General features: G+C 45.3%; 1 protein-coding gene across 9 annotated transcripts in view; it reads right to left on the bottom strand.

Moving 5' to 3' along the window:
* The window catches only part of MTSS1 (MTSS I-BAR domain containing 1), a 172,955-nt gene that overhangs the window by 4,726 nt on the left and 145,252 nt on the right, over nt 1-22,977 (bottom strand). Inside the window, exons 7-13 of one of the 9 annotated variants that reach the window (XM_056854787.1) lie at nt 19,787-19,944; nt 18,307-18,414; nt 17,027-17,124; nt 13,809-14,019; nt 8,480-8,599; nt 7,065-7,262; nt 416-580 (exon numbers count right to left, since the gene is read on the bottom strand). In XM_056854787.1, coding sequence (XP_056710765.1) covers nt 416-580; nt 7,065-7,262; nt 8,480-8,599; nt 13,809-14,019; nt 17,027-17,124; nt 18,307-18,414; nt 19,787-19,944 — 1,058 coding nt within the window. Of the gene's footprint in view, nt 1-415; nt 581-7,064; nt 7,263-8,479; nt 8,604-13,808; nt 14,020-17,026; nt 17,125-18,306; nt 18,415-19,786; nt 19,945-22,977 lie in introns of all 9 variants that reach the window. The other 8 variants (XM_056854786.1, XM_056854789.1, XM_056854788.1 and 5 more) reach the window with 8 other exon arrangements.

Below are 22,977 nucleotides of genomic sequence, written 5' to 3'. Positions count from 1 at the left end.
CAGACTGGCAGCGGCTCTCCAGGGTCTCAGGCAGAGGTCTTTCACATCACCTATGTGCCTAGTCCCTTTAACTGGAGATGCTGGAGACTGAACCTGGGACCTTCTGCATGCCAAGCAGAGGCTCTACCACTGAGCCACAGCCCCTCCCAGTTTGTTAGTCTTTAAGGTGCTACTGGACTCTTGCTCTTTTCTACTGCTTTTCACTGAGCCGCTGAAACGATCGGGTGGAGAAGGGCTGCAGGTTCAGCAAGAACTTCCCTCCATACTCAGGAACCTCCTGGCCGAGTGCTTCTTTACTCAACAGAGATCCAGGCAGCTGGGAAGCTGCAGCGCTTTGAGTCAGGACAAGGGACGGTCTGAAGTAGCTGGGGACCAACATGCCAACCCGTCAGAGGATCCAAAATTAAAGCCTCACCCTTGGGGTGGCTGACACCGTCATGCTCCGGGGTCTTTGGCCTTCCTCTGTGGGCAGAGGCGGTCCATTCTGGCCTCCCCCAGCAGGGTCCGCATCTCGTTTTTCCTTGCGGCGTTGCAAAGTGTTTACCATAGGCTGGTCATAAGGACCTGGCTTAGCCCAATCCTAGGGAAAAATTTCCGTTAGTTGAAATTTTATTCTGGTCACGTAAACGCTCCCTGCTCAGCAGGCTATGAATACTTTTTCTAGCTTTCCCTTGGATCGAGGCGCTTAAATACTTTTGCGATTCTGAAGGGTGCGTGGGCTCTGCTGCAGGGGCCACAGCACAAAAGGGGCCAAGCCTATTCATGCGGGGAAAGGTGTCGTTGCCTGAGTGGTGCTGAGCCAACCTTGCTCTGAAATGCGGCATGAGCAGTGCAGGATAGGAAGCTCAACCTGCATTTTGCAAGCCTGGCCCTGTTCCTGGCTACCAGAAGATGGCTAAAGCATGTGAACGGCTGGTCCCATTTTCAGAACAATGTTCCTGGTTGCCCCAAAACATCCCTTCCACCCCCTTGTCTTCGGGTAAAGAGGATGGTTTGCCTCAAACCTTCTGCCTCAAGGGTGGCCAGGTCCCTCTTCGCAACTGGTAGGTGGTTTTTGGGGCGGAGCCTGAGGAGGATGGGGTTTGGGGAGGGGCTTAACGCCATAGAGTCCAATGGCCAAAGCGGCCATTTTCTCCAGGTGAACTGATCTCTATCGGCTGGAGATCAGTTGTAACAGCAGGAGATCTCCAGCTAGTACCTGGAGATTGGCAACCCAACTCAACCCAAAGATTGCTAAAGCATGTGAACTACGAATAGGCCTACGATTATGGCCCATTCACAGAGCTACTTTCCTGGCTGCCACCCAAAGACCCTCCCCGTCATTCCACTCTTCAGGGGGAGAGGACGGTTTGGAATTGTATCCCATCGGGGTTTTGGCCTACATTGTGCTGGAGTGCCGTTATTGTCCTGTCTCCAGTTGCAAGAGATAGAGGGACAATGAATGGTTTTTTCAGACATGTAGCCACCAGGGTGCGCTACGAGCTCTGAAAACAACCTTAACAAAAAGGCAGGTTAAATTGGCTCTTAAAAAAGAAGAGGAGGGGACTTGCGCCCTGCAAGTTTATTTTCATACTGTGTCCCTCTGTTCCACAATTTTTTGTAAGCTGCTGTATATACTCTGATGGCTCGGAGGGGGTCATTTTTACTCCCTCCCCACAATAGCATGGAAGGGAAACTCCAATTGGCAACAGAAAGAATGGTATCGTCTTGTATTTTCTTCCTGGTGTCTTTGCTAAAGTTCTATTCCGGGACTGCCTAAAGGCAATACTTGATGAAGTATAGATTTCTTTTTCCTGATGGAAGTATAGATTTCTTTTTGCAACTGGTGTCATACTCAATGAAAGCTTTTAAGGGCTTGGTTTTAGGGTTTTTTGTTTTTTTTAGGATTTCTATTATTTACTGTCTACTATTTACTAGCCCAAAGGAGGAAGTGGACAACCAGTCTAGGCTCAACCCTTTCTTCAAAAAGCCTGCCTCCTAGTGGCCAGTGATAGAAAGCACCTCGGTGTCTAGAGAGATTTCCGTAACTGGGTGACAGTAATATGCATGTTCTGGTTTGCAGTATATGTACACTTTTTAAAGGAAAGTGCCCTCTAAGATTTGGGGCTGCTGAATATGGCAGCAACATTTCTGAAATCGCCACAAGCTGCCTGTTGAAATAGCCAAAGGGCATTGTGAAAAAAACAGATGGCTGTGGATTCCTCTTTTAATTGACGGTTCTGAAAATTTGGGATCGACCCAAGTTTTGGATCTGGGGCTTCACTCTACGGTTTCACTGTGCAGAAAACTGGCCCCAAATGATTTTTGTTCTACTTCATCTGTGCAACTATGAATTCTATAGCTGCTACCCAATCAGTACTGCCTGTTCTAACAGAGAGAGAACTTTAAAGTCATAGTCCTTCCCTTTCACCCTCTTCGGGAGTTATCTCACCAAATTTCCAAATTGAGTGCTATGAGAAACAAATCAACTGATTAGTTACATTTGGGTTTTGAGCACACTGCACCTTATACATAGGATCTCTGCATGAGTTACTGTTCTGAGAGTGCCTTCTCCCTATCAGCCTCCAACAGGGCCAAGAAATGTTTGCATTGGGTGCAAAGTGTTTGTGCTCTGAGAATAATGTGCCTCCCATTTCATGGAAGAAGGTATGCCTTACCCATTGGCAGTCTAAGACATATCATTTTAGCTGATCTGTGATATCTGGATACAGCTCCTCTGAGCAAGGGGGAAAAAATCCAAGATAATGGAGAAGCTGGTCGATATGTGCCAGAAAGACCATTAAGACAAAAGCTACAATTCCAGTAATCACCCAGATCCACAAAAACAATTGTTTGGAAAGGGCTCTAAGATGCCAATTGTGCCAATTATTATGGGCAAGATCCAGTTATCTCATGAAGATGAGCCCCACTGACTGCCTTCATTCCAGAGTCACCTCTAAAATCCTGAGAGAATTCCATATGCTCTCTCCTCTTAGTTGCAAAAAAGGAGCTGCTAATGTAGGGTTGCCAGGTAGTTTTTTTTTTTTTGTGGGGGGGGGGGGAGGCAGCATCCCTGGGAAAAAATTAAACAGGAAAACCAGACTTTGCCTACTTACAGGAAGTTCTGACCACAGAGTTCCGGGCAAATCCTTGAGAGTTCTAGGCAGCTCTAGGAACCACCAGGAACTCTATGGCCAGAACTCCCTGTAAGTAGGCAAGGCCTGTTTTTTTAAAACATTTCTCCCAGAATGATTGCAGCCCTTCCTCCACCACCACTTTGGCTCCAGTTTCTGCCCACCAATCATGGGAGCATTGGCGGGCAACGGCTGCAATTACCTGGAGGTCTCCTGCCATAAGCAGGCAAATGGGAACCCTAAGCTAATGCTGGAATGCAAATAGGGTTGCCAGGCCCCTCTTCGCCGCCGGTGGGAGGTTTTGGGGGCGGAGCCTGAGGAGGGCGGGGTTTGGGGAGGGGAGGGACTTCAATGCCATAGAGTCTAATTGCCAATGTGGCCATTTCCCCACATGAACTGATCTCTATGGAGATCAGTTGTAACAGCAGGAGATCTCCAGCTAGTACCTAGAAGTTAGGACGTAAGGGGAAAAAAACACCAATGCTATACTAGTATAGTTAATATGAAAAAATAGCACTAGGCTCAAAGATATATGCAAATTTACAAATTTATATCAACTTGGTTACACTAACTATAATAAGTGCCTAAACTAAACTTTCAATCCTTTCTGGCGAAGAAGAATTTTATTCTCAAAGAACAGTATCGCAACTTAGCCTTGCAGGCATATAAATAATTGCTTACCACTTTATTGCTTTGACATTATAAACCTGTGGAAATTGTAAAAATTGTATAATAGGAAGTCAACAAAGCACTTGTGCTTACGTGGAAAAGTACTTTGTAAAAATATGTTTTGTCTATTTATGTATTCACATGGGTGGTAGTTTAGGCACTTATTATAGTTAGTGTAACCAAGTTAAAATACATTTGTAAATTTGCATATATCTTTGAGCCTAGTGCTATTTTTTCATAGTACCTGGAAGTTGGCAACCCTAATTACAAAGATAATGCATAAGAAATGCAAATATGGTATAATGCCTTATTAGTAATACTTAGGGCTAAACGAAAGCATCTCAGCTATTGTCAATAAGCCCTGTTAAGCAGGCAGGTGTCATTGATATCCTAAACAGACCTTGAAAACAGGATGCTGTGCAAGGGCAGAAAGATACTGAGGAGCTAATATCATCTCCAGCTGCTCAGGTCTGTGTGGGCCTGGATGTCAAACAGTATCACCGAGTCTAATCTTCAGCTAAAAATGCCATGCAGGCACCTTCTATTAAACAGAAGCAGACTAGGGCACCTTCCTGTTGAGGAATTTCAGCATCACTTAATTGCCGGTCAACATTCACAGGCCCATTTGAGGCCGTGTGGAAAGAGATGGGCCTCAAGCGCAAGGCAGAAAAAAAATGTGCAGAGCACCAGAGGTTACAAGGCGTTTATCTAATAACATGTAGCTACTCCAAAGTATTACAAAATAATAGTAACAACAAAGGTTCAAATAAATTGCAAAGCCTGAAGAGGAGAAGACTGAGAGGGGATATGATAACCATCTTCAAGTACTTGAAGGGCTGTCATATAGAGGAGGGTGCCGAGTTGTTTTCTGTTGCCCAAGATGGTCGGACCAGAACCAATGGGTTGAAATTAAATCAAAAGAATTTGCTAACAGTTAGAGCGGCTGCTCAGTGGAACAGGCTTCCTCGGGAGGTGGTAAGCTCCCCTTCCCTGGAGGTTTTTAAGAAGAGGTTAGATGGCCAACTTCTGGGGATGGAGTAGGGGGTCACTGGGGGTGCGGGGGGAGGTAGTTGTGAATTTCCTGCGTTGTGCAGAGGGTTGGACTAGATGACCCTGGTGGTCCCTTCCAACTCTATGATTCTATGTATTACAGTACACAAATAATGAGCAAAAGTGTTGCTAATATAACAGAAAACCACAACAGTATGAGCAAAAGCAAAAGTCTTGATAATACAACACAGAACCACAATGACAGGTCTACCGGCTAGTAGTTATTAGATAAACGCCTTGTAACCTCTGGTGCTTTGCACATTCCCCCCGCCCCTGTCTTCTATCTGAGGTTTCTCCCCCTTCTTTTTTCCCTCTAGTGCAAGGAACAGACTCTCTGCTCGTGGAACAGAATGTCCCTGCCTCTCTCTTCTGAGTATAGACATCAGAGTCTGCCTGACGAGCTGTCTTCGAGGGTCAGAGGATTCACAGGAACAGTTTTGGGCATGCTATAGGAGTCAGCGGAGGAATGCCAACTGCAACCTGAACTGGCAAAAGTCAACCAACTCCCACTTCTGCAGGTGAAAGTTCTTTCCTGCTGGTGGTAAACGAGGTTTGAATCCGGTTCTACAGTATTTGAATTCACAGCCATTGTTAAAAAAAACTTAGCCCAAAACATACATGATGTTTAGATAAACATTTTGAGCAATTCCTCACGCTGTATTTTATACATGGTATCCACTTTTGCTTTTTTAAAAGGAAACAAACTTTCTGTATCCAAGACCCAGATGTGGTCCCAGGACAGGCAGTTAAGGAATAGCCTATGAAACCAAATCCAATTTTTCCTCTATAGGGCAGATCTCTTTCTTCTCCTAACAAATGTACTAGGTCTGAAGAGCTTTTCATAAACCTAATGAACACACCCCTAAGATATCATGTGTACCCTGACAATGACGATGCAACACACCAATTAGCCATTATAGTTTGGTACTAGCAAGAAGACTGTTCATTTTGACCCGTGTTACGTATACCTAGATAAAAACCACTAGAAACTGCTGACCCCCAATGAGTTGGATCCATTGGCTCACATTTGTTAAAGAGAGGAACACGAGTCCCCTTTAGGGGTGTGGACCAATTTTTTTTCAGTATTTTTCGGGTTCGGGTTTTTCAAACCCGGAAATTTTTGAAAAATCCAAAAACCTGGATTTATCGAAAATTTTCAGGTTAATAAACCTGAACCCGAAAAATACTGAAACCCCCCCCCCCCCAAAAAAAACTTTCAGATCGGCCACGCCGGCCTTCTTGGGTCTGGAGAAAGCCGGGGGCAGATCTGAAAGCCATTGGGGGCAATCCACCCCCCACCACTTCTCCAGGCTTTGGGGGTGATTTCTGTCGGTTCCACCCTGACAGCCTTCTCCGGACCCCAGAGAGGGCCAGGGAGGTGGATCTGAAAGCAATCCACCCCTCTGCCACTTCTCCAGAGCCCAAAGAAGTGGTAGGGGTAGATTTCTGTCAAAGGCAGGTAAGGGGGGAGGGAACAAGGGGGAAGGGGGTAAATGGCAGTGAGCCAAAGCGGCCTGAATAATGCCTAAAAATTCGGCATTATTCGGGATCTGCTTTTTTGCTCCCTTGATTGCCGCCTTTTTTCCATCCAGGTTAAAAAAAACAAACCCAAAAATACTTTTTTGGTATTTTTTGGTATATCGATATGCACACCCCTTGTCCCCTTCCTCAGTAGAGCCAACCAATCATTCTTCCCTATCAAAAATTAATCTGTGCAAACTGAATTGTGCCCAGAAAAAAATAAATAAAACACTGATAAATTTCTGTATCCTTTACCATACCTATGTGCATTCAACTTGGCCACATCAAAAACGATCCAGTTGAGTGTCAAAAATTCAGTTTGCACTAACTGGGAAAAATGGTGCACAGATCCAGAAATATGCTGACCCTTTCCCTGATGTAATGCCAAGGGTAGCATCCTGGCAGTGGCGCTTTCCTCCGGCCCAAGGAGCTGTCCTCAACAAAAGGACCCTGTCGGAGGAAGGTTTCTTAGGCTGAAGGAAAGTGCTGCGACTAACTGGATCCAACTCTACGCTATTGTATTTGAGCTAATTTAAGGGAGGGAAGAAATCCTTTGCTGTCAGATCAAGAATTCAGAACGGCATTAAAAGCTGAGGAAAGAAAAAAATCAATAGAGATTTGATAGGTAACATTCCGCAGTGGAAAAAATGGGCGGGTGGGGGGAGGAGAGGATGGATAGGAGAGCATGACAGAAACAAAAGAAACACAAACCTTCCAGCTAGGGATCTTAGATGATGGAAACATGCCCGGCCCAATGGAGTAATAATGACCGTGGTCTGGAAGGAGGGTGGAGGAGGAAGCCCGGGTCCATGCGTGGGAGACAGACAGGAAATGAGGAATGGGGCCTGCACCAACTGAGGCTAAGGATGGACCACTTGACAAACTACAGTGATAAAACCCATTAGACAACTGGAAACGAAATAAAAAAAAAAACAAGAAAAGAGAAATTAATATAAATAGGACAAATCTGGGGGTGGAAAAATTGAAGGTGAAATCAGGCATGCGTTGCTGGAAAGAAAGAGGGGTTGGGTAATGCCTGCAGCGTAACATCCCAATACGGCACTTGGCTCATGCTTCGTTACTATTACTCTAACAGGGAACAACATTCCAAAGGAAAAAACTTCATTTTCAGGGGCTGAACGGCCTTACGCAGCTGACCCAGGGAGCCTAGCTACCGGGGAGTCTCTCCTTAGCTGCTCTGCCTGAAAGAGTCAGATCAAACGAAGGCAAGCCGGAAGAACTTTCTCCAGAGCTCCGACGCTCTCAGTTATTTAGGGGCGAGTGGCGATTTCAATCTGGGCTCTGAAAGCGAGATACGGCCTTTCCCCAAATCTGTTAATAAGCCTGGGTTAGGAAGCCTGGGTTAGTCAGTTTCCCGTTCCTGTGAGAGAGTGGACAGTTCAGCCTCAGAAAATGACATGCTCTAGGGGGGCGACAGAATTATGTCAGATGGAAGAGGGAATCAGCAGCATTTCCAGATGAGAATGGATCCGATCGCTCACTCTGGCTCCAACTTGCAGTCAGAATGTTTTGTTCTAGGTCCTAGATGTTTTGGAAGGCTCAGATTTTGAAACAGGATTTGGGAAAGCACATGTTGAATCCTAGGCACGTAGACATCCAATGACAATATTTAAGCTTTGGGCCTAATCTTTATTAGAAAAGGCCAATTCAAATTAATATTATCCTTTTAACAAGGTGGTTCCTGCAGCAAGCCAATTGTTACCAAGACAGTCATGGAAGCTATCACAAGGACTTTTGGGGGGCACAATAAATGGCCCTGAGAACACTCCAACCTGCATTTCAATCACAACACACCACCCTCTTCTGGCTCATTCCCTTGTAGGACACGGCGGTCCAAGGTCACAACATATTGGAGTGCTCACAAAACCACTTACGACAACCAAAATGGTGGCAGCTTTCATATGTTCGTGTGGACAGGTTCTAATGCTTTGTAATTCAGGACTTTTTTTTTTTTTTTAAGGAGCAGGGAAGGATTTCCATTCTCATCTGCACAGTCTCATCCTCTGTCTTGAGCGCATTAAACTATTAATGGTTCGGACGCCACAAAGCCCAGGGAGGAGTGAAGAATGTGGTTGCGAGAGACACAAAGCGGTTTTTTTTTTCACCTTCTCGGTGGAGGCCCATGCCCCCATGGTGGAGCCTGAGCTGACTGAGGTGGGGGAACTGCACTCGCTCACTGACTGGCAGGTTTCTGAGGCTTCTGAGGAGGCAGAGCTGGACGAATTCTGCGGGGTTTTAAAACAAAAAAGGCACCACGACACAGCAAAGGAAAAGAAAGAGAAGACAAGCCAACAGAGGCAAAACAAACCAATGAGGGACACGGACACACACGCACGGAGGAGGAGAGAAGCAAAGTGTTAGGGCTGAAGGGAGGAAAAAACTGTTATTAAACACAGCCAAAAGCTTTCCAATGCTGATCAGTAACAAGGCAGGAGGACGAAAGCAACGGGTTCTAGATACGAGCCCTTTCTTCCTCAGAGGGGAAACAGATTATCTATGGTATTGCAAGCCAACTCCTTGTGGAAGTTTCTTTTTCTGTGAAGCGGGTCCCACATGGGTGAGCACCACACCCTCTGAGTCGTCTTCAGTTAGAGAACTAAGAAGTGGGGAACCACCTACACTCAAGCTATGGCCCTCGGAGCAATGTAGTGGCCACATCCAGTCAGCCTTCCTGTTGAGGCTGCCGGGCAGAGGAAAAACTGCAGGGATACATGTGGAAACAGCAGGTGTGAGAACCGAAAAGCCACGTGGCTGTCGAGAAAGAGCAACGTGCAGAACAACAGATTCCTGCTGGCTCTCGCACACAGATTTTTCATTCCGAAATAACTATTTCCATGTATATTGGTGGGAAATAATACAAAGCCACTCCCCAGGTCGTGTGGACAGAGGTACTCGAAGGAGACCCAGAAAGGGATTCCAAAGGTCAGACTCACTCCTGAATCAACCACATGGACCCCCCAAAACACCTTTTAGCCTAATCCGTACTATGTATCTTTCAAGCCGACTTGTCCGGTCACTATCAGATATTTAATGGGAGACAAAAACTACGCGTTGGAGTAGAAGACTAGAATTAAGTACCCAAAGGTCAAGAAAAAAATCAAAATTCAGTACAAAATATGTATATATTTATTACAGGTCAAATTCTGTTTCTGTGATCGTATGTCCATTTGTGTTGTATGTTTACATGAATATGTTTGGTTTGGTAGGCTATTGCAGGGCCTTATATATGTTATTCATTTAAGCCTGTAATAAATATATACATATTTTGTACTGATATAACCTTTACATTGTATAATCATTGGCCCTGAATGTTGATTTTTTTCTTGACCTTTGGGTACTTAATTCTGTTGTTTTTAGGGTTACGTTTTTCCCCCCTTTGTTGTTGGTGGAGCAGAAGACTAGTAAAACTCATCCCCAAAGAATAACTGAAATCTAAGCTCTTTCCCTACACGCAGGATTCTCATCGCTTTACCTCTCATTGCCACATGGAAGTCATAGACTTGGCCCCTGCGGCTGCAACCATACAGGACTGGGTATTGCGCAATAGTTGCATTGTAGCAATGATTTGCAACTGGATGCTCTTCTCCACACAGTGGCAAATAGCTGCTGTAGTACGACGACAGCACAATTTCTAATGCTGTGTGGTTCTTCCAGGAGAAGGGCAGAGGCAAACGGCATACGCCGCATGAGAGGCATAGAAATATTTTGGCAGGAGATTCCAGATAACATTGCTCAACAAATTAAGCAAATTATACTGGTTTCCGTAATTTATTTAAGGTGCAAAAAGTGGGTTTCCGGGCCCAGAATCTGGATTCTTTCTCACTTTTGTTTATGCATGGGGCTAACAGACCTGAGATGTTACAGGATAAGTCGCCCCCCCCCTTACTCTCTTACAGGGCTGAAATAGCCCAAGGGCAGGTTTTAATGCTTATTCAGAGTTGGTCAAACATCTCTGGATTGCAGCCTGTGTGTTGTTGTTTTTAGTGATAGAGATTTGGTTCAAGCTGTGACCTGGTGTGTAGGTTGGACGTTCAGTGAGGTTTGTGACTGAGCCTCAAGCTTGTATGTGCCACCTTCACTCGCACAGAACCTCCAGGGTGATCTGTACATCACAGAAAAAGGAGTGGGGCTATGGCTGAGTGGCAGAGAATTTGCTTGGCAAGCAGAAGGTCCCAGCTTCAATTCTTGGCATCTCCAGTTGAAAGGATCAGGTAGGAGGTGAAAGACCACAACCTGAGACCCTGGAGAGCCAGTCTGACTTTGATGGACCGCTGGCCTGATACAGTATAAGGCAGCTTCATGTGTTCATGGGTGGGTGTGCAGATTGAAAAAGCAAGGCCTTCTGATATAAGGGTTTCTACCCAAGGCCTTTGGTTCATACTATATGTCCTAGGTGTGATGGAGCTCAAGGATCATCTCGATGCTTGGTAGGGAGAGCCAGCATGGTGTAGTGGTTAAGAGCGACAGACTCTAATCTGGAGAACCAGGTTTGATTCCCCGCTCCTCCACATGAGTGGCAGACTCTAATCTGGAGAACCGGGTTTGATTCCCCACTCCTCCACATGAGCGGTGGACTCTAATCTGGAAAACCGGGTTTGATTCCCTACTCCTCCACATGAGCGGCGGACTTTAATCTGGAGAATTGGAAATATTGTTGAAGGCTTTCACAGTCAGAGTTCATCGGTTCTTGTAGGCTATCCGGGCTGTGTGACAGTGGTCTTGGTGTTTTCTTTCCTGATGTTTCGCCAGCAGCTGTGGCAGGCATCTTCAGAGGAGTAACACTGAAGGACAGTGTCTCTCAGTGTCAAGTGTGTAGGAAGAGTAATATATAGTCAGAAGGGGGTTGGGTTTGAGCTGAGTCATTGTCCTGCAAAGTATTAAAGGCAATGTGCTAATCATTGTCCTGTATCAAGATAATGTGCTAATGCGGATTAGCTTTGGATTCCACATGTTAACAGATCACTTCAGGATACAATGGTTCCACATTAACATACCACACCCTCATTAGCACATTATCTTTGATACTTACAGGACAATGATTAGCACATTACCTTAATACTTTGCAGGACAATGACTCAGCTCAAACCCAACCCCCTTCTGACTATATATTACTCTTCCTACACACTTGACACTGAGAGACACTGTCCTTCAGTGTTACTCCTCTGAAGATGCCTGCCACAGCTGCTGGCGAAACGTCAGGAAAGAAAATACCAAAACCACGGTCACACAGCCTGGATAGCCTACAAGAACTGGAGAATTGGGTTTGATTCCCTGCTCCTCCACATGAAGCCTGCTGGGTGACCTTGGGCTAGTAACAGTTCTCTCAGAACTCTCTCAGCCCCACCTACTTCACAAGGTGTCTGTTGTGGGGACAGGAAGGGAAGGCGATTATAAGCCGCTCTGAGGCTCCTTAGGCAGAGAAAAGCGGGGTATAAAAACCAACTCTTGTTCTTCAGAGCGAGTCAGACCTTACAGTGACCTCTGTATGGAGATATGCCAATGACCCCCTTTCCATGAAGCAGCTTTGGTTAGTTGACACCTCCAAACTGGTCAATTATAATGGGGCAAGGTCAACTTGGACTGACCCAAATGTCCTCCTTTTCTATTTCATCCCCTGCAATTCCACGGCACAAAGAGATGCGGTCAGCTGTTCAACGCATCTCTTCATCCCGCAGCAACGCAGAACAAAACTCACACAGCGGGACACCAAGAGCACATCCGACAGCAGAGGTAATAAAGAGCTCGGGCTGCAAAACGGGCAGGTTGCTTTCATTCACAGTGTTACTGCTGGAAACGGCATCCTGCTCTTAGACACAAAGCGTGGCATCGAGTGGGTCTCCCACATAGCCCTTAGAGCACAATGCCAAGATGAGAACCCATCAGTTGCTTACAAAAAACACAACACGTGTTACACATTAAAACAACTTTTGGGGAAGTTTGTCAACACACCGCACGTGTCAATTAGCACTTCTTGTGAGTAGTGAGAAATTCAAGCAAACGTAAAAAATAAAATAAAAAAAAATGCCCAGAGCAGCAAAATGGCCACTTGCATTGCCATGCGGATGGTGTGATACGGATTTCTACATAGAATTTTAATCTGTCTGCAGTGGTCTACTTCGTTCCGTCAGCCTAGCGGTTAACAAAAACGATTAATGTTTTCAACTGGCAAAAAAGTGATTTCCGATAACCAGATTTCCCACTGGGCAGTGATTCCACACATCTTAGCAAACGTCTACCTAGAAACTGGATGTCACAGAAAGGGACCAACCCTGTGACTGCTTTGCTTTCAAAAAGCTTTTAAAAGTGTAACAGCAATGGGGATTCCAGAGCTGACGAGTGCGCTGGTCCCACTTCCTGCAGCTTTGACTGCAGTACTGCTTACCACTCTGCCCAAGGGGCTCTATATATTTTTACATTACAAAACAAGGTAAACCAGTTGTTGCATGCAAATTATAACAACTGTTCCATCATGCAAATTCCAATTTTCTTCCAAGTTTTATCCAAGTTGTTGAAGACAAATTTAACCTTTTTTTATTTCCTTTCTCCTTCTTTTGAGCTCTCTTGACCAAAAGGTCTTGAGCAGTAAAAGGGGAGCCTTTATTTCTTTAAGGAAAATATGGTGGATAGATACTTGGCTACTGCCAACGTTGTTCTTGGGTCTCTATCCACCAGCCAAATGGGAACTGTTGTATCTTTTGTTTCGGTGGCAGGTAACTGAATTAAGACAGGGGTAATCCATTGATTGCGACAGGAATTATATTGGGGGCATTCCAACATCATATGGAATAATGAATCCACTATCTTCCAGTCACATGGACAAAGCCTGCCAGAATAAGGTAAATTGCCATATCTTCCATTTAACAGTGGAACAGGCTTCCTTGGGAGGTGGTCAGCGCTCCTTCCCTAGAGGTTTTTAAGCAGAGGCTAGATGGCCATCTGTCAGCAATGCTGATTCTATGACCATAGGCAGATGATGAGAGGGAGGGCATCTTGGCCATCTTCTGGGCATGGAGTAGGGGTCACTGGGTGTGTGGGGGGGAGGTAGTTGTGAATTTACTGCATTGTGTAGGGGGTTGAACTAGATGACCCTGGTGGTCCCTTCCAACTCTATGATTCTAACACCGCTGAAGGGGCAGCATTCAAGCAAGCAAGCATGGATGCTCTGCGGTAACGAGGGACTATTAAATTGCTAAAATAAGCTGGAGTTTGCAAAGATGGAAGGATACCAATCTACACACAATTTTTTTTTTTTTTTTAAAGAAGCTGTTACATGGCTGCAGGACACATGGCTGCCCGGGGGAACCCTGACCCACCTCTTTAAAAACCATAACGTGTATCAACCACGTTTCTTTTCTCCAGCTGCACTGCCTTCACGAGACATTAGCCAGAACGCCAACGAGGCACTGCGGTCAACAAAATGGCCGCCAGACATACCTGGTTCGGTGCTTCTGGCGGCATAGGGGACGGCGACTTGGACTGGAACGCATCCTGGGACATGAATCCGGAGTCGTGCGAGGACACACTGGAGAGCCGCATCGGAGCCTGCTGAGGCAGGTTGGAGCTGCGGTAGCGATAGTGTGAACTGGGTGAGTGAGAGTGTGAGCCGCTTGACCGGGAGTCACTACTGTTAACACTGTTCAGACTGCTGTGAGACACAAAAGGGAAAAAAAGAGAGATGGGGGCATCGGGGGAGGAGAAAAACAAAAAGGGGTTGGGGTAGAGACCAGCACAGTACAATTAACATTCCACGGTTCTCTGGCAAGGGCATGCAGTATAAACCATAAAGAAAAGGAACCACTGGCAGCAATAACAGGCAGGGGTCTTAAGTACCTGCAGTATCCTTTGTGTCAAGGAGGAAAAGGGCATTTAATAAGATGGTGTGGATCTAGGATTCCACATTAAGTCACGTAGCCGGTCGCCTATGGCGAAGCAGCGTTGCTTCCAGGCAACCAAACATGAAAGCAGGAGGGAAGCAGCTTTTTTTTTTTTTTTTAAAGGTAGCCACTGTGCTACAAATGAATAGTCAGAGGGCTAATACATCAGAAACAGTTTGTAGATCAGAAACAGTCGAGGAACTGTCCGCGTGGCACTATTACAAGGAAAGTAGCCCTAGCTTGCTTACAGGGGCTGGCTTCAAGACGTTTTGATACCCATGATGGAAAACCCCAGACAACACCCCATGAATGCTGCTCAACACGGAGCACAATCCACCAGGAGCTTTCCTGTGTAGGCCCACGGCGACAGACAGAGCAGTCTTGGACCACTCCCAAGTGTCTTGACCTGGGTGTAGTGGGAAGGATGGCAGGAGATGAGAGGCAGATGGACCACTTCTATGGGGTTTGCACAAGGGAACATACCGGCGGGTTGTGCGCCGTACATCAGGTCCCTATGTGTCTCCGCAGCCCTTAAATCTGTCTCCTCACTCGCTTCGCTGCAAAGCCTAATTATAAGAAAATGCACCCTTTCCCTTGGCTGAACCAAAGTTTGTATCACGATTTTATGTATCCACTTTGGACCAAGCCAGACGTGAGCTGATCTCCTACACTGGGGGGGGGGGGTGTCTGAAACTAAAGAGGGATTCCAGACAAGGTCAAAACACTGAGAAAGAACAGGTTTAACCCATTTCAGCCACACACCACTTCCATATGTACCACCTGCATGCCTTTCCCTCCTCCCCTACTTGCAGCAAACAGCAGGGGGGGGATTTGCATCAGGAAAATGTACAGGTGCAAGGGTTAACCCCCCCCCCCCCGAGACACCACAGTCCTATTGCAAACACACACATCCAAGTGCTTTAATACCTTACCCTACCAGCAGGGCAGGAGATCTGTTCAGAGACCTCTCGCACCTGGGTGTAGTGGGAAGAGTGGCAGGAGATGAGAGGCAGATGGATTATTTCAAACCTTAAGACCCTGCTGTTGATATGCTGCTGCCAACTAAAGGAAGGTACAATGAGCCATTTTCCTTTACTTTTCAGGATACTGCATTTTTTTAAAAGCCTATGCTTACCACTGTCGATATATAAATATCTATAGATCTCCTGTCTATAGATACCATACATATGCATGCACAGACAGCTAGGTATGTAGGGAAGTGCAAAGTCATCCTGGTCTAACAGTGCTTCAGCAGGGCGCTTCGGCTTTCCAATCCATGTGAATCGGAAGGCAAACGTTTTAATTAAGAGAAACAAAAAAAGAAAGAAGAGGGCAAAGGGCAAAGGAAGAGCAATTAGAGGCTACAAAACAGCAAAGCAAAACAGAGGAACGTCTTCCTTTTGCTGGAGAAAAGGAGAGAACCAGTGGGCCCTGCAGAGGGGCGGGGCAGAGAGGCATGCTGCCAAACTGTTTTGAAGGCAAGAAAACAGTTTCATGGAGGAGGGAGGACAAGGTATCCAAGGGTTCCAAAACCCTCGCGCAAAAGGAAAGCCAACCAAGACAGTGCTGAACAGTTCAGATCTCTCGTGTTTTACAGTTAGAAGTTTAATCCATCAGGTTTGCAAGAGAAACCAATGCAGCCATAACACTGTAGCCTACTGAAAAATTAAAGCCGCTATTTTTGTAAAAAAAATTTTTTACAAAGAAATATTCATAAAGAATTCAGGTTCACAAAACAGGGGCACTGGAAAGATAGTTGATATACCCTTAGCCTGCATTCAGACATCAGAAACTTCAAGCAGAAACCTGGTTTATTCTCAGGCTTGTGTACTTTCTTTCTTCTAAGGCACGGGCCAAGAAGCAAAGACTTCCACATTTGGGAAGTTACCTGATCTAAATCAGATTTGCTGTCACATCAGTCGGGGGTTTGTTCCTTACCCTGGTTTAATCTGAGTTTTACTGGGAAAGACTGAAGACCTCCTCAATCAGAAAGTCTTTAATCTCCGCTCTGAGTAACAAAAACTGCAGGGTTTGCGTCTGTTCAGCCGTCACGTGCCACACTAGTTAACAACTTTTATTCCAGTATGAGCATTTATGGACTTCAACCCACTTCGGGCATCTGAAGAAGCAGAGTTCTAGTCCATGAGAATTTATGCTGGAAGAAAAGGTTGTGTTTTTAAAGGTGCCATAATATTTCTGTTTCTGCGGCAGCCTTCTTGGTTCACAGCCTTCGTTTTTTTAAGGCTCTCGGTGTAGCTAATTAGTAATATTCTCATAATCTGATACTCTGAGTACCCAGCTTGCTGGGGGTAAAGCGTAGATGACTGGGGAAGGCACTGGCAAACCACCCTGTAAACATGGTCTGCCTAGGAAACGTCGGGATGTGACATCACCCTGTGGGGCAGGAATGACCTGGTGCTTGCACAGGGGACTACCTTTACCTGACACTCTGAAGGATAGCACTGTTACCAAGTTTTGTGTTTTTACACAAAATACAGGCACGCACTGAGATTTTACCACCCTAAGCGCCATTACATGGACTCCAGCCCCACACTAATGCTCAATGTCCAGCAAATGAGCTATCTATCAGCATCAGGTGCTTTAGCCTTGTTAAAGCTGAGGTGGCAGGAACTTGGACTGTGCCAGAACAGAAAATAATAGGAAGTCCATGTAAGCCACTCTGAATTTTCTAAAAGAGTGTATCAAATCATGCATATAAAGCTTATCTCATCTATACTTTGTTCTCTAAGAAATACACTGCTTTATTGATGTGCTTACCTGCAGACACTGGATTTCCTGGACATGGTGGTACTGGGAGAAGACGGAGGGGTCTGATAGGACCAACCATAGTCAGAACCTTTCAAATCTAGAATGACCTGGAGATGGGAGACAGCCATACACAATGTTTACATCAGCACTTGGACTGAAGGAAGCAGCTATCTGGCCCACCTACCCTGCCACTAACAGAAGATTCCATCGAGGGTATCCCACTGATTTACCAAAAGGGAGCCCCCTTTGGGGGGGCATTTTGGGCTGCAGTGAAATGGGGCAGGTGAGAAAGTCGTGCCGTGGTCGGAAGTCCTTTTCACCCAAGGAAACTTATAAGCTTAGGGCATGCTTGCATATAATCGCTACGCTTCAATCTGGAATGAGTCATTTGTGAACATTTTCAGTGTAAAGATACAAAGTAGGCAGATGCCATTCCTAAATAAAGTATGCATCGTGGTTGCTGAAGCTTTGCCATGAATTTGAAAAATGCAAATGCACGCACACAAATCTGATCCGTGTGTCACTGATTAAAACAGCATTAAAATGGAATTATGCACATATGACCAGCTGAAATACATGGAACATCAGTGCGTAACTGAATATTGTATGGTAGCTTCTCTTTAAAGAACCTTTTCCAAACACACCTAGAATAGAATCATAGAGTTGGAAGGGACCACCAGGGTCATCTAGTCCAACCCCCTGCACAATGCAGGAAATTCCAAACCACCTCCCCACACACACACAGTAACCTGAAATCTTGCCAGTAATATCCCAGTGCTGTCTGCCAAAATCCAAGTAGAGATTAGATGGCCATCTAATAGTAGTAATAATGGTATAGTAGTAATAATAGTACTGCAGAGGCTAGATGGTCATCTGTTAGCAATGCTGATTCTATGACCTTAGGCAGGTCATGAGACAGGGCATCTTGGCCATCTTCTGGGCATGGAACAGGGGTCACTGGGGGTGTGGGGGGGAGGTAGTTGTGAATTTCCTGCATTGTGCAGGGGGTTGGACTAGATGACCCTGGGGGTCCCTTCCAACTCTATGCTTCTATGATTAAGGTCAAGGGCCCCATCCACCAGGAAGTTTTCCTGCAAAATCCCTGCTCAAACGAGGAAGAGACGATCAAAACACTACCATGCTTTTGTGCAGCGGCCATTCATTTCTGCAGGACTTGTACAGAACTTCGCTGTGGACTGCATCCTAAGTGTGTGTACTTCTCCCACTCAGGAGCCTAGTGGACACAACAAATGGAATGAAGTGGCCTGCTTTAACTCAGCTGAACAAACCTGTTCGCTCGATGGTGGCAGTTTGTGAGGATCCATAGTGAGGCTTTTCAGATCTTCTGATATGGTCTGTAGGTGGGTTATTTCTCCCAGCATTGATATTTCTTCTTCCTGGAAGATTTTTTTAAAAAATTCAGCAAATTAGCATTGCCCGCCTTATTGGCTTTGATTTCATACCCAGACAGTAGCCAACTTATCTATTTTACTGGGATCTACCAGGAACAGACATGTATAGTACTATATTTTATTAACCAGGCACAACTTGTCAATGTTGAAAATAATTATATACTAATGATGAGTTACAAGACAAGGCCAGGCTGGCTAGGTGGATGTCAGCATCCCTTCCATATTGAGGTACCTATACTGGTAAAGATGTTTCCTTGTCACTCCCAAAGAACAAGGAGATGTAAAAGAAACAAAATTATGTAGTTCAGTGGTGCCCAACATTTTTGAGTATAAGGACCCCTTTTAGCATTCAAATCTTTCACGGACTACCTACGTGATAGCAGTTGTACTATTAGAATCCGCCGACTGAGAAAATACATCATGACGAAAGGATCAAAAGGACAGTGCTTTGTGTGCATATGGATTCATGAACTTCTTGCAATAAATCTGTTGCCCCCAGGAGTCCACAGCCCCCAGGTTGGGAGCTACTGGCGTAGTTTATTGTCTAAACTTAGATTGATGTAGGAATTTGTCCTGAATCTTACAGAAGCTGGCATGGGGGAGGAGGGAGAGAGTTGGGGATTGCGATTTTATTTTTGGTTTTAACTGAAAATGTTTTAAACTATTATTGTAAGCTGCCCTGAAGTATAAGGAAAGGGGGAAAGAGAGAGAGAGAGCGCCGCGGCGAGAGCAGCCCAGAGACTTGTTCTTCGTCCCCCGACATGAGTTCCTCCGCGGCTCGCTCTCCGGTTTGCCAGCATTCTCTCTCCGACCAGAGAATATGAGATAAAATTGGAGGGGGGTGGAAAGGCAGGGCAGAAGACAATCGACACAGGAGGCTAAAGGCAGTAAAGCCGGAAGATAATAAACAGCTATAGACACAAGAAGTAAGTCACAGTAAAGGATAAGACACAGGACAGGAGAGAAAAAGGAAGAAAAAATAGTAAAGAATCAAGTATGCTAGAGAGCTAGCGGCTAGACCTGCTTCTCCCTTTAAGGCAGGAGGAGAACTGCAGAGCAGGGGGCGATCCTAGCCCAGAGGACAGGAAGTTAAGATTTTGAGTTCCTGCCTCCCTGACCATAGGATGATAAAACCCGCTGATAAGATGTCCTCCGAGCTCAGTTGGAGAAAGCGAAAGATTTTGGTTTGACTCTTTGACTGGAGTTTTCTCTCTATTGTTCGGCAGCATCTCATGTTCTCTCCTACCTTAAATCATAGTGAGTCTGGATTAAATTCACTACGCTGACAGCACACCACACTCTTCGCTGACTCATTTTCACACAAGCAAGCAACAGAAGGTTTTGAAATGAAACTCACAATGACGGGCCGCAGCATAGAAATGAACGAGCAGAACCTGCCGCGTTCTTCAATCAGGGCTTTCCTAACGGCCTGTTTCTCCGTTTCTTCCAGAAGTAGGTACTTGTCGTTCACATCTTGTAATGCACTGTCCAGCTGAGGCTGGATGTCTCCTCTTCCTGTTCACAAAGGAGAAAAACACAAGTAGATTCTTAGGTCCAAGCAACTCCAGAAAATTCGGTAAAATTGATACCCTCTTTTGCACACGTCCTAACTTGTATGTGTGGTAATCGTCAACTGTGTTGCAAACACACTGGTCATTACTCATCTGGATTCAAACAGGTTGATTCCCACCCACAAAATCAAGCAAAATTCAAGTAACCCCCCCCCAATTCAAATCAGCTTGTTTTTGCTGTCATTCTGAATTAAGAGAGTTCCAATGCAAAATCCATGCCATGCCCTTCATAACAAACAAGTTAATCAAAAAAGGAAACGGGAGAGTCAGGGAGGAGGTGCAATATTTTCTTGTCATGTAACAAACAAAGATTTGTTTTTTTTAATCAAGTAAGCAAAACGACTGGAAAGCGCTCAAGCAACATTGATCTAGATTACGTTTCCCCAGAACACAATCAGAATTTCTCTGGAGTTTCACAGAATTTCCCTAGGGGGTTCCTCAAAGGAAAACAAAATCTGTAATAGTGGTAAAGCATCCATGAAAACCAGCTGGCCATCCTGTCCTCAATCTTCCTTGTAACATTCAGACACAGGAGAGAATGGATGTTGTTCTAGGGTACTGTTTAGCAATTCAACAAGACGGAGAAGGTGTACTCCATGAACTGACCGCACATCTGATTGACCTGAAGATTCAGCAACATTTAGATATTCTGTGGCAGAAACTGATAGGGAAGAGTTGCGTAGAAAACCTGAAAGCAGCTGATTTAGTATCAAGGTTGCATGACAAATCCTTTGAATTCACTCCCAGGACTCTACCGGTTCACCAAAAAGCTTGTTTGTCGCCCAACAGAGTTCAATGGAAGGCCATCAAAACTCTGGGAGATTTCAGCCATCCTCAATAAGGTCTACAAACTTAACACACACACTTAGGAATAATCAACCATAAATCAGGCAATTACTACAAGTAATGCTGAAGACCTGCAAACACACAGGGGGCATTTATATTAAAATATATGCATGATTCTATCTCCAGCCAGTGTGGCCACTCCTATATTCCATGCCCCTATCTCAAGCATTTGTCAAATTCCCAAGCAAAGTAATCAATCTTTAAGATGTACATTAACACTGAAGTTGACATGTTTCCCAGGATAAGTTCCCCTAAAGGAGGCATAAATAATTGAATCTAGCACGAAAGAGCAGTTGATTAAGGCATTAAGTTACTCTTTTAAAATTTTCAGTAACTATCCCCCAATACACACACACATATCCTTTAGGACACATGAAGGGGGGGGATCGTTGATATGTCTGTGTACTTTTACTTAAATGTGGCTCAAGCTTCTGACAACCAGTAAATTTCACACAGACCTATGCACTTCTTCTATCTTACAGAATACTTTATACCTCAACAATAATGCTTCAAAGAAGTCAAGGTAATAGACATGGCCAACACACTGAAAGTCTTCACACGTCCAAAGATCACAGGACAGACTTGGCTTATTTGCACCCCAGCAGAAAAGCTGACAGCTCCTATTTTTGCATCCCCTCACCCTTGTCAGAATTGCACAATATTCCACAACACAGAGAGTCCAAACTATTCTACCTGTCCACCATTCCTGTTATATTAGAAGAATAACTGTGGCAACAGCAGGATCTAAGGACTCAGAAGGACAGTATACGTCATCTTCTCTCAAAATCTTCAGCAGTCACCTGCCAGGAAGAGCCAAGAATCATATTCTCCATTGGCCTGGATGAAGAAACACCTGCCTCCTTGGGAATGAAGCCACGTTGTGCTTTGGGGTCCTGATTGCTAGGTAGCACAGTTGGAAGCCAGAGGAAGGTACCAGACGTATCTGTCATGGTCATCCAGGGGTGGCTCCAGGTATTTTACTTCCCCAGGCAGGGCAGTGGTGGGACCGTCAGGACCCCTGGAGCCTGCCTTGTGATGATATGGGAAGAAATTATGCCACTCCCCTCTTAATAAAAAGTGGTACTCCAAGTGGCTGGTTGGGTTACTTCAATTGGTCAACCACTCCTGTGGCCGTTGTGGAAAATTCTGAGATCAAGAAGACTTGAGAGAAGACATTTGACATCACCATCACCACCACTGCCCCATGCCTAAAACCAGCACTGCCTTTACCAAATCTTTATCTATCTGCCTCTCAGTGTTTCCTCGCCATAAATTGCTTTGGAGGCCTGCAGTCAAGCAAAAATAATCAGTCAACCAGTTATGAAATACTGTAAATAAGGAGTCAATTTACAGTGGAGTCGGTAGCGGCCAGGGCCCTAAATCATTCAGGCTCCACCTGGGAACTGTTAAGTGCAGCCATCTTGGTTCTCTCAGCACAAGGCCCGTCCCAGCAAAGATGGTAAGGTGTGGTGTAGTGGTTGAGAGCAGCGGACTCTAATCTGGAGAACCGAGTTTGATTCCCCACTCTTCCACATGAGCAACAGCCTCTAATCTGGTGAATTGGGTTTGTTTCCCCACTCCTCCACATGAAGCCAGCTGGGTGACCTTGGGCCAGTCACAGTTCTCTCCGAACTCTCTCAGCCCCACCTACCTCACAAGGTGCCTGTTGTGGAGAGAGGAAGGGAAGGAGATTGTAAACCGCTTTGATACTCCTTAAAGGTAGAGAAAAGCGGGATACAAAAGCCAACTCTTCCTTTTTCTGAACTTACTAAGCTCAGCGTGGGTAGTAACCCAGAAAGAAGTCTTTATGATAGCACAGGGGGCTATTTAAGGCACTCTTAATTCATACACCCCCCAACCCCCCCCATTCTGAGCAACAGTTACAGGGCTTTCCCAGACAAGGAACCCCTATTCCCTCCCCCAGTTAGGAACATGTTCTAGTCAGGTCACTGTTTATGCCAGGATTATACCTCATGAATTAATTTCATCTTCTACCCACTGAGCATTACAAACAGCCACTCACACCAAAGGAAGAAGTGAGGAGCTCAGATTTCAAGAGCTGCTACAAATCACCTGGCTACTCAGGTGCAACTGTGCATGGCAGAAACTTATACTTGAAGACAGTTCATTT

Source organism: Euleptes europaea, chromosome 8 (assembly GCF_029931775.1).
Source record: "Euleptes europaea isolate rEulEur1 chromosome 8, rEulEur1.hap1, whole genome shotgun sequence".
Lineage (NCBI taxonomy): Eukaryota > Metazoa > Chordata > Lepidosauria > Squamata > Sphaerodactylidae > Euleptes > Euleptes europaea.
This window is presented reverse-complemented; position numbering and strand designations above follow the sequence as displayed.